Below are 12,048 nucleotides of genomic sequence, written 5' to 3'. Positions count from 1 at the left end.
ATAAATTCCACAGGAATTAATGTCGTGATAAACATGTCGAATATCTGTAGACAGCAAGTCAATTTATAAGGTGTTTCCACAAATAAATCAGTATTTAGTGTACTCATGCATGTCCCCCATTGACTTCAATTCAATCAGATTGGCCTCTTTCTGCTGGTGTAGTGAAGACCTTGTGACCGGGGTCTGCCGTAGGACAGACATCATCTGTAAAAGCTAAACAAAAGCCATTATCCTAATATTGATGTCTCACACTGGTGTATTATTGTGAGAGGAATCCATAAATTAAATAGCATAAGTGACTTTCATAATGTATATTATTAGACAGGGAGTTTTGCCAGCTTGGATAACCTTATATTTGCTTGTAGTCAATGTTTTCTTGTACAGCTGCTTTGTAACAATAAAGCTGTAACAATAACAATAAAGCTGACTTGACTTGACAACTTTATTTATATAGCGCTTTTTACAGTTTTCATTGTTACAAAGCAGCTGTACATGAAACCAATTCTCTCAACATTTCAAGTTCCGTTAAAGTCGGAATGAAATAAAAAATGATCCTAATACTGTAATGTATACTTATTAGACATAAATACACTGCTTTACTGCCTCTGCGATCCACGTCCACGACTTCCGTATAATGCAATCATGTTGGAAAGATTACGAGTCACATAGATTTGACACACAAAGTGACAATTTTAAACATTAATCGTACGTGAAGACATATACTGTGTCATTCAACATCCAAGAACTTTTGAACGGACTGCTTTCTTCACACACGTAAACACTGGTTGGAACTTACACTTAATTTGTGACCTTTCCAACGTGATTACATAGTACTTGAAGGCACTCCGTGGCAGTTTATATTGAACTACTCCTTTAAATCAATACTACTAATGTTTTAAAAAGTTGTACTCTGAAAGCATATGCCTTGTTGTATTACAATGTTTGACTACACAACCCCATGTAACAGCTGCAGAAACAGTCAACTTGCTCTCAACATTTCTGTTTATGGGCCTGCTTTGACTGTTCCAATATGGCGGCCGACCTTTGTGTAGTGACACATTGAAACAGCTGCTGATAAAGCATTATTTTAGGAAGCCACTAAAAAGAGTATTAGGTGTTTTAGAAAATGAAATCACCCGGTCACTTTTCCTTTAAGGTTCGCCTTGGTGCAGGGTGACTGGATCAAAAACATGTGTGTAAAAATATGTTTTGTTGAAGCCATTACAATGAACAAAGATCCTTACAGAGAGCTTTCTCCAGATATTACAGTTTTGTTCAAAATAAATTGCTTTTAATGTTTCACCTTTGCTGAAGATATAATATGTATAAATGTATAATAAGAAGATAAGAAACATACTGTATGTCATAGTATGGTCAATAATGCATTCATTAAATACATTCCTGCATAAAGATGCTCCATCTTCGAAAAAAAGGCTTTTCAAATTCTTTAGTAATTAAAAAATATCTGAATTGTGGCAGAATAATGACATTAACATATTTAAAGCAATTGAAAAAGAAGGCCGTTGAATTGCTTTCTAAGGCAGGAAGTCACGCCTTTGATTATTCACATGGAGCGGGTTGTGTTTTCACAGCAAGAGCACCCAGCTGCTTTCTCTGTGCATATTTGAGCTGAGAAAACACGTTTTCATTGTTTCCAAGGAGACAAGGGTGAAAGAAAAAAGTACCGAAGCGTCTGAGAAACTGCATCATCTCTGAGCCATGATACACTAGTTAAAAACTACATTTTAGACTCTCTACACTCCTGGTTAAATAATGTTACGCCCAATTAAACTGCTTTTCTCTTCAATCTTTGACGGTTAACATGTTCCACGTGATAAGAACCACAGGTTCAACTAAATCAGTTGTCTTATTATCTTATTGCATGTCATAGGATGTCAAATGCACTGCGCTACGATTAGATGGCCGATTTTATGTTGACTTAAAAAAGTATAGAACACTTAATACACACGATCCTCTTAACGAAGCTATTAACGTATTCATATAAAGAATCAACAAGCAATACAATGCTATTGAGATTTCATCAACAATGAGGTTTGATTGCTGGTTTCAACAACCTTGTGTGACCTCATAAATCATTAAATGTGGAGTGACCCTGGTCGATGTAGATTCTCCTCCTCCCTAATGTGACAGACATATGAAACCAGCCGATGAAGCACGCATCTCTCTGCATCCCCGGGGACCAATTTAAGGAGGCGCATGCATGTGCTGCCTCGTCTCTTCAATTTCAAATGAAATTCTGAGACTAATGCCAATGGTTGCCAAGGTGACAAAGATGCCACCATCTGTCATGCAGCCTATTCAGTGCAGTTTTCTTTCATCTGCTCGAGTATAAATATAAAACGCAAACCGTATAAGTGCCAAAAATGAAATTTTCAGTTGTACTGCCTTAATGTTTAAGATATAAATCCCTATTTTAAAATTCTAATATTTTCAGGTTTTCTGTAATGGGGCATCCCTGGTGTTCATGTATTCAATCATCTATTTTAATGTAAAAACAGATAAATACAATCGAAACTTACAATGTACAACAACAATGCCAGCTGTCAAAGAAAGGACATGGGCGATAGTGAGGGACGCTGTCTCCCCCTGCCTGCTGGAAACCCGAGATATCATACGCAAAATAAATAACTTTTTTTCTCTACATGCTGAGGGACATCGTTTAATAGATTTTTTAAAAGTATAAATATTTGACAAAAGTGAATCCAAGATAATTTAAAATAATTTCATCATCATTTTCAAAAAGAAAATAAGACAAGAATAATTTTGCAAAAGAATAACAACAACATATAAGTGTACTTCTATTCTTAAACAGGACTTTTTACTGCATGACATATTTGAAATATGACCTATTTCCATTAAATGTGGTCCACGTTACACCTTCAGCTGAAGTATGAGATCTGTCCAAACACTGACACCTTTAACATCAAAGTCCCCACTTTCCACTTTCAGTTCTGCGATTTTGGTCTCTGTCTCCTCTTTCACTGGCGACCCTGAACTTATCAAAGCCCCAAATCGATCAAATATGACATTAAATGTCACCGTTTCCTCTGACGTTATAGAACACGTCGGTACCCAAGCGCCCCGCATGACGTCATACTCCAGGCTGTTCGCCCACCGTTGCAAAACGTCACAGTAAGCCCGCCGAAACGTCACAGCCTCTCTCGACAGGACGCAGCAAAGCCTGGGAGACATCGATCTGCAGAATTTACTCAAACATCCGTCGTGGCCTATAAGCCAGTCGAGGATGACATCGCGAGATACGTCATCACTGGCGAGTAGCGCGGCTGCTATGACGTCATACAGGTTTTCCATTTTCCCTGCGCTGTCGCGTAGGATTGAATCCAGCAGATTTCTCGCTGAATCGTCATTACCACACTGAGCCAGTGTTGATTTCAGACGATTTTCGAGTAGTTTGCCTCTTACCTCCGTTTCAACCTGTAACCCGGAATAACTAGTCCAGTCCGATCTGGAACACAACACTTTTAAGGCGGATTTAGCCGTGATAAGGGGGGTCTGGTCCACATCAAACCCCGTTTTGCGATCGAGGGAAAACACGTGGATAACAGAGGAGGGTGAAGAGGGATTTCTGAGTAAATGAACGAGCAGCTTGTGTTGACATTGAGCCAGTTCAGACATCATGACCGGAGAGTATGAGGGCAATGCTCCCCGCAGCCGCCGGTTGGTGTCGTGCAGGCGGGACTCCAGCGCGGATCTGAGTGCAGGATTCGAGTGGGATAGAGCGTGGATGTGCTCGCAGTACCGAGCCCACTCGAACGCCCTGAGCACGGTCTGATGATCCCATTCATTCACACAGTCCATCCGAGAGACAGCCAGTAACTCCACGACTTGCTGTAGACGCCCTAACACGGCATCCATCACTGACGCTCTTCTCCCGCTGCATTAAACGAGCACAGACTCAAGAATACACACAGAACACGCTGCGCTGACGCATACAAACAAGAGAAACGTGGATTTCGTGGCACCAAACAGCATGCTGTATCATTGCATCGCTATTGGCGGAGAACGCGCGTGACGCAATCATCGCAGTTCTGCACTTCTGTGTCAGTTTTCATAATAAAAGTTGTTAAAAGCTAGTCTGTCCAACTTTATAAACAAACTTTAATTTCAGAATGTCATAACATAAATAACTATTTGTTATTACATTTAAAGTGCACTGTTTAATTTTCTTTGATTTTACATGATATTTTATAATATGTAAATATATTTTGTTGCTTTTTCCATTTCGTTTTTTACGTCAAGTTTACGTTGCATTATATAGTGTTTTTCTTTTGTTGAACTATATATATATGTATGTGTGATATTTTAATGTCAACGTTTTGCTATGTTAGTATACACAATACATATATAGGCTACTTTAATATAGTAAATATGCGTTATTTGTTCGTTTTAGTGTAAATTCACTTTTTGTACAGGATGTTTTAGTCAAAATTGACTAAATTTGAGTCTTTTTCGTCAAGTTTACGTTTCATTACATTGCGTTTTTGTTTATTGAACTCATGTACTTTTCCTGAAGCTCAGCATGGCTGGTTTATTATATAAATAAATGTACATTTTGGTTTCGAATAGGAAATAAATCACTTTTTATTCGTCATTATACTTCCTAAAGCATCGTACATTTTAACGGTGAAATAGAGACGTGTCGTGCTAAGACGCGTCATGTTTCGCGTGTCAGGGAGAGGAGGCGCGCACACACAGTTTGTTCTGTTTTGCATGAACGCACTTTCAACTGAGAGCCGCAATGACAGTCGGATCTTTGAGTCTGAATATTATGAAGAACAGTGTGCAGTCCTGTGCTTGAGAAAAGCATGAATTCATGTGGAACTTCAGTCTGCTGTTAAAGAGCTGACGAACTGCAAGCGGTTGATTCGAGAGGGTGAGTGTTTAAACAAATTTACATGCGTTCTCTTTTTTAAACATTTATCATTTTTTAATTATTCATTTCTATTCGTTCATTTACTTTAATTACATTTTATTATTTTTACTAACTGATTAATATATACACATGTACAACTTACTTGATAAGTTATTTTGGTGTGTTAAAAATATTGCAGAACCGTTTTGGGAGGAATTCATCTCAGAGTTTTAATTGGCTGTACAATGAAGTCCTTATGCAATTGTGGTTTCTCTTTAAGTGTCAAAAACAGACAATGACTGCCAGCAGCTTTGAATGATTACAGTCGAGACCAGAAAATACAGACTTTTTATTATTTTTGTTTTTAAAGGGCACTCTGCGTGTTTTTTTTCTATTCCAGCTGCCTCGGTTAAATAGTTATAGTGCCTTTGAAATAATAATTAAAGTAAATGGCCAAAAGCTTGTAAACATAATTAAAATCAGTCTGCTGGAATGTGCAGACAGCATAGACAGAATTTAGATTGTTCAAAAGAAATAGATTTCAATCTAAGCACTATCTTTTGTAATGTCAGATAAACTTGAACTTTGAACTGAATTTATGCAGGAGGTCAGATTATATCATATGAAATGTATAGATGCAGACAAAATATGTATTTTTTGTGTGTGTAAGTGTTTTACCCTCCAATGCTTAAGGACACAAACATGACACATCATCTCGGCTCAAATAACTACAATAGAATCAGATGTGCAAGCATAAATATAAATATTAGCTTTCCTTTAGCTCAGTGGTTAGAGCATGGCTCCAAATTTCTGCACTATGGAAGTCAGTGCAGTCATACATCTACAGTATTTTAATTATTTATATAACTTGACAGGGCGGCATTAATAGTCTTTTAGATAAGTCTTTGGTTACTTTGAATACTGGATGTAATCAGCTCTGATAATAACTTAATATAAGTGGAAAAGGTCAAGCTGCTTCTGGTTTACAGCTTTATGACTGGAAAATTCATATGAAATAACAGGGGAAACCTTCAATCTTTCTCAACAGTTGCTTATAACAGTTTATATTTTTATAAATCTTGCCTTTCAAAGAATATTATGTTCAATATAACCTCAATATTAATGTTTCACACTGTATTGGTGACGTAGGTGATAAATGCACTTTTCCTTTCCATGTGTAAGAAGTATGGGGGTTTGCTTTTGCGATCATGTGTTTTTAGATGATGGTTATGTGATTGCCTGAACCTTTTATGGCAGCAAATGGTGATATTCTGTCTAAATGACTAAGAGAATGCTGGTCTGTCAGAATTAGCTATAGGAAATAAGAATAAGAATAAGAAAACGTACACTGTAAAAAAAGGTTATTTTCATACAACCCAGCATAGAGGAAATCAAAACCCCAATGATTCGTTTTGTCCACCATGGGTTCAAAAAACAACCCCATATTTTTTAGATTTCAGGATCTGGAGTCCGGCTTTTTTAAACCACATCGCTCAGAAAACACACATGATCATATTTTTAAATTCAACACAGCTGATCATGCAGAGATAGATAGATGGAAGTGATGGATGTAATGGGTCATACAATTACAGACCATTCCCTCAGAGGTCAGAGGATATTTCACATTTCGCTGCATGGTTAAGTTCAAGTTTGGTGAAATCTGACCTGCGAATTCGCGTCATGTGAGACAAATAGAAGATCAAAATGTCACAGCGTGACCTTTCGTTACAGAAATGTAACAAAAGATGGAGTAATATCCCCTGCCCATTTTCGCAGCACCGTCTGAAGAATTTCGCATGCTCAGAGTCTAGTTTGAACGCAGCTTTATCTGGCAAGTTTACATGTGAAGGATTGCCACCCGGTCTACAGTTTGATTGACGGATGTCACAGCCTCTTAATTTAACTTAATTAATTCACTACCGTCTTCTCATCCATTGGATAAAAGTCGTGTTTGTATGACACAGCGCTGTTAAATAGTTAAAAAACAAAAGTTTCCCTGTAAGTGTTCCTTGTTTGACTAAGGCAGTAATATCTCACTGTGACATCCATCTGCTCTTTGCATTTACGGCAATGTATACAAATATACTTTTACTCTGCAAACACTTTAATCACTGAGTATCTTGCACATGAAAGCATTGCTTATGAATAATATATGACATTAAAGGTGAGAATGTATTAATTGCAGTGATAGTGTTTTGGGAAAATTATTCATGGAGAAATGTGGCGACAATATGCAGTGCCACCCAGCATTTGGCGGGAATTCCCCTTCCCCACAATGCACTGCGCATCACATGTGAATTCCAGAGACGCATGAGAATTTTGAGTTCTGAGAAGTGTAAATATTGTCAACTGCCGAACAAAGACCTCTTTCCAAGTTTAGCCTCTCCTGCATCCAGCTAAGCAACCTGAGAATGAGGAGTTGAATTTGACAATTGTTACATTGTTATCGTGGGCTGACAGGCTGGCTGAATGGCTGGCAGACGAAAGCGAAAAGAAAGTCAATCTGTATATTTTCCTTGCTCCACAGAAAAGAACGCCTGAGTTCACTTTACCTGCCAAGGATCCATCAGATAAACCTAAATCTCCTCTTTCATTTTCTTTCTTGCTGTGTTTTCCTTCTGAAAGAGCTCCTGTGCTGGAAAAGGTTGAGAAAAAGAGAAACCCACTGAGATGTTTTGGTATTGTTACCCCAACTAGAACGAGGACAGAATCCGTTAGATGCCTTTTGAATAGCGAATACATCCCCTCATATCTGCAGTCTTCGGCCATCTGATGTTTTTTCCCAGATGATTTTGTGTTCATTTGGGGTTGAGTAAGAGAGTTGAGATCAAGTATGAGTATAAACGAGTATATTTTGTAGTTTATATTAAACAATATGTTATAACATTTATTTTTAAAAGAAGAAACTTTGCCAATGGGGTAAGAAATAAACTATAACTATGTTTTTTCATATTATGATTCATAGTGTTTGGTCAAGGAGATTCACACTAAGGCAGGGGTGGACTGAAGAGAAGCCACAGAGTGTGACTGTTCTGTTTTAAAATGTTTTTTCACAGTAGAGAAAAGCCTAGAGCTGGATAATGATGTGAGGACCAGGAAATAAGATAAGAGTCTCCTGTAAAATGGTAAACAACTTGAGTGATCAGAAGGACTTTAGGGCAGAAAGACAATGGTAGTGCTCCGTGGGAAAGTGAAGCATTTGTTTGGGTGTTCAGATGATTGAGGGAATGTGATTCAGAACCCATGGATATACCTCTCTTTCTCTGCTTTCAGAAGCGATGTTTAGTCCTCTGAGCAGTAAGCAGCAGCTTGCAGGTCCCGGTCTCACAGATCTACAGCAGTACAGTCAATGGTTGGCCAGCCGGCATGAGGCCAGTCTACTGCCCATGAAGGAAGACCTGGCCCTTTGGCTCTCCAGCATGTTGGGTAGGTCATTTATAATGCATTTCTACATTTGTACATTCTGATTCAGGGTGTGTTTTTGTTAGTCTAGTTGGTCACCACTGCATAAGCTAGGTGGCTCACCAGCATCCCATAATGGGACCAGCAGGCAAAACACAACATGTCCTGAAATCTTTATGTCACTCATGTCAATTTAACTAAGTTATAAGGTATTCTTCAAGTCTATGTCATAGGCCCTTTTTGATTCTACTGGTGTGTTCTGTTCATGAGGAAATACTGTAAACGTCTTGTGTTTGCATAGGTTGCTCTGGGCATATCCTGATTCACTGTGTGTCTTTTGTGTGATGCTTAAATATGCTCATGGTGTTTGTGTCAGTGATGGAAGTCTGGATTAAGGTGCAGGGTAACAGAGAGCTTTGTTAAATACAAAAAACAAGCAGCAACAATTAAAAAAACAAAACAAGAGTCAGACAGTAACAGGGGGGTGATGAACGGGGGACCGTCCGCGTGGCGGGAAGCTAGACCCTTTGCTGACTTGCGAGGAGAGATGGATCCACTGGGAAGAACTATCCACAGGGAGGGAACTGGACCCGTGGCAGACTCAAGAGGCGTGATAGCCAGAGCTGAAGACTAAGATCACAGAAGTGCAACGACACTAAACAGATGGCAACAGCTCGGGGACCAAAACAGGACAAGGGTGTTACCCGGGAGATATTAACAAAAACTAGACAGGGCTTTCAAGACAGGGCAGTCAGGGTGGTTACAAAAACTAAAATAAAAACGGGGTAGGACTAAGGTAGTCAGTGCTAAGCAGTAGTAACGACACAGGGGAGTCAAAGTGGTAAAACTTCATAAACGGTCTGACACAGGACAAGAGAAACAAAGGGAATATAAAGGAAAGGAAATCAAAACATAAACTAGGAACAAGAAGAGAGAGAAAAAAGACAATGACCAAAACCAGGTAAGTGGAGTGAAACAATAACGAGATAGTTAACGAGAGGGTGGAGTCACAAGAGAGGGTGGAGTCACACCACAATGATAAGAAAGCACATGGCAGGCTGTCAACCAGGCCAAGTACCAGGCCATGTGCTCACACGAAAAACAAAACATCAACACAAGGGAAAAAAACATCACACACTAGACAGGGTTCCGACAGTACAACCCCCCCCCCGGAGCGCCACCACGCGTTCCAAAAGGAAGGAGACACCCACCAAGACGAACAGACAGGAAGCCCAAGAACCAGAAGAAAAGAAAAGGGGGGGAAGCAACAACAGCCGCTGGTTTGGAAGCAGGTCCGGGGGAAGCTGCAACTGACTCGGTGGATGGCTCTGGGGAGGTCGTAGCTGACTCTATGGGCGGCTACAGAGAAGCGGACGCTGACTGAGGGCCTATCTGCCCTGGGAAACTGCAGCAGACTCAGACATGGGAGATGGGGAAGTTGCAGCAGAGGAGTTAGGGAAGACTCAGTGGTCGGCTTTGGGGAGGCTACCGCTGACTTTGAGGCCAGCTCGGAGAAGGCTGCAGATGACTCTGGTGCCGGCTCGGGGAAGGCTGCAGATGCCCCGTAGGCCGGCATGGGGGACTCAGTGGCTGGCTCGGGAAAAGCTGCAGTTGACATTGGAGCTGGGAAAGCTGTGGCTGACTTGGATACGCGGTCTGGCGAAACTGCAGCAGACTCAGTGTCCAGCTTGGGGAAGGCTGCAGATGACTCTGGTGCAGGTATGGGGAAGGCTGCAGCTGACTCTGAGGCTGTCATGGGGAGGCTGCAGCAGACTCGGTGGCCGGCTGAAGGGAAGCTACAGCAGACTTGTGGCCAGCTCGGGAAAAGCTGCAGCAGACTCTTTGACCGGCTCAAGGGGGGCTGAGTTAGAGGCCGGCATGAGGGAAGCTATAGGTGACTCTCGTGCCAGCTGAGGGAATGCAGCAGCCGACTTGGCTCTTTCAGTAGCCCTCCACCTCTGCTCTCACCGAAATTGTCTGTAAGGTGATCGGGAGAGAGCGCTGGGAGGGATGCATGATGTAGGTTCCAGAAGCTCAGATGGTTCCTCTACACCACCCACGAGTCGTCATACTCCTGGGGAGTGAAGACCTAGAACTCCGGCAGAACTCCCTGAACTCTTGACAGAAGGGCGTACGGGCCTCCCACACCGTATGTCCTAACTCCCTTGCCTGACTGGTGAGCCATGATATGGTGAATGCCACCTTTGAAACTTAGGAGGGTACAATGGGGACTGCAGGGTCACCAGGGCAGTGCGCTGAAACAAGAAGAACCGGCATGAGTGGGACTCACCATCGTACATACGTGTGTTCAAGAGGTGAGGTGAGGGTGTACTCTCAGGACAGTCGGTAGACGAGAAAAAACGGCCAGTGGCGGCCGTGAGCTGCAACTCCTTGGGGTTAGCCTGCAGTTCTGCAACCTGGGCCCGGAGAAGCAACTCCAGCATGTGGAGATCCAACCCTGTTGAATCCATATTTGATCAGATCATTCTGTCAGGGATGGGAGTCTGGATTCAAGTGCGGTGTAACAGAGAGCTTTATTAAATATCATAAACAAGCAGTGACAAATAAAAAACTAAATAACCGTCAGACAGTCACAGGTGGGCGATAAACGGGAGACAGTCCATGGGGAGGGAAGCTTGACCCGTGGCCTTCTCGCGAGGCAAGATTAATCCACTGGGAAGTGGCAGGACACTTAACAGATGGCAACAGCTTGGGGGCCGAAACAGGACAAGGGTGTTACCTGGTAGAATGTAACAAAAACAAGACAGGACTTTCAAGACAGGGCTGTCAGGGTGGATACAAAAGATTTAAACTGGGCTAGGACTAAAGGTCCCGGAATACTAGACATTCTGCCTCCGTGTCTGCACTTTTTCGCCTATGCGCTGTTTTACAAGGCACGTCGGCGTGGTCTCAAAAAAAGGGTTGCACATGGGCGGGGTGTGCGGACCCTACTGATGACGAAAATGGCATTGTGTGGCCCGCGCACGGACGGACGGACCATACTTCCACCTTAAGGCAGTCAGTGCTAGGCAGTAGTAACAACACAGGGGAGTCAGAGTGGTAAAACATAAAAATGTATCTGACACAGGATAAGAGAAACACAGGGAATATAAAGGAATGAAGAACACAAACGAGGAACAAGAGGGGAAAGAGAGAAGACAATGACCAAAACCAAGCGAGGAGATTGAAACAATAACGAGATAATTAACGAGGTCACGAGAGGGCGGGGTCAAACCACAATGACAAGAAAGCACATGGCAGGCTGTCAACCAGGCCATGTGCTCACACGAAACAAAACATCAACAAAAACCAAAAGACACACTAGACAGGCATCCTGAGAGTTCTCTTTCCTCTGCAGTATCTCTTCATCTTACTTTTTAATATAGCGAACCTGCATTATAAATTTTTAAAGGTATTTATAGTTATGTATACTTAAAATTTATGTGGCCCCTAATGTGTATCCAACATCTGCAAATATGTCATTGTTGTTTTGATGAATCCCATCTATCTTTGTAAATCTTCATTTTCCCTACATTTCCCTGCATTAATCAGAACCTGAATACAGATCACTTGAAGTGATTCAAATCCAGGACACGAATTATGAGCAGAAAAGAATGGTAGTGTGTCATAGTTTTGGCTTCAGTTGTGTGTGTGTGTGGATAGAGGGGGATGTCTGTGGAATTTCTGGCAGCTTTCAGGCCTCAAACAGCCAGCTAAAACCAGGGCTTTGTCTTTGGTCTGCCTGAAGCAAA

At 41.5% G+C, this 12,048-nt stretch overlaps 2 protein-coding genes across 2 annotated transcripts in view; one reads left to right on the top strand and one right to left on the bottom strand.

Moving 5' to 3' along the window:
* Window positions 1-2,189: 2,189 nt before the first annotated feature.
* Window positions 2,190-4,076, bottom strand: fancf (FA complementation group F). Its single transcript, XM_079449793.1, has one exon. It carries the CDS (start codon window positions 3,895-3,897, stop codon window positions 2,893-2,895), a length of 1,005 nt encoding a protein of 334 aa, XP_079305919.1. The 5' UTR covers window positions 3,898-4,076; the 3' UTR covers window positions 2,190-2,892.
* A 653-nt stretch (window positions 4,077-4,729) lies between these two features.
* gas2a (growth arrest-specific 2a) overlaps window positions 4,730-12,048 on the top strand; it is a 27,202-nt gene continuing 19,883 nt past the window's right edge. The window contains exons 1-2 of the mRNA XM_079449840.1: window positions 4,730-4,915; window positions 8,168-8,320. Coding sequence (XP_079305966.1) covers window positions 8,173-8,320 — 148 coding nt within the window. The 5' untranslated portion in view covers window positions 4,730-4,915; window positions 8,168-8,172. The remainder of the gene's footprint in view (window positions 4,916-8,167; window positions 8,321-12,048) is intronic.

This window comes from Barbatula barbatula (assembly GCF_947034865.1).
Source record: "Barbatula barbatula genome assembly, chromosome: 25".
Lineage (NCBI taxonomy): Eukaryota > Metazoa > Chordata > Actinopteri > Cypriniformes > Nemacheilidae > Barbatula > Barbatula barbatula.
Note: the sequence above shows the minus strand (reverse complement) of the source record. Positions and strands in the feature narration are given on the sequence as shown.

Bases quoted from the DNA above. Each gene is read 5' to 3' on its own strand.
- fancf (XM_079449793.1), bottom strand. From the start codon at position 3,897: ATGGATGCCGTGTTAGGGCGTCTACAGCAAGTCGTGGAGTTACTGGCT.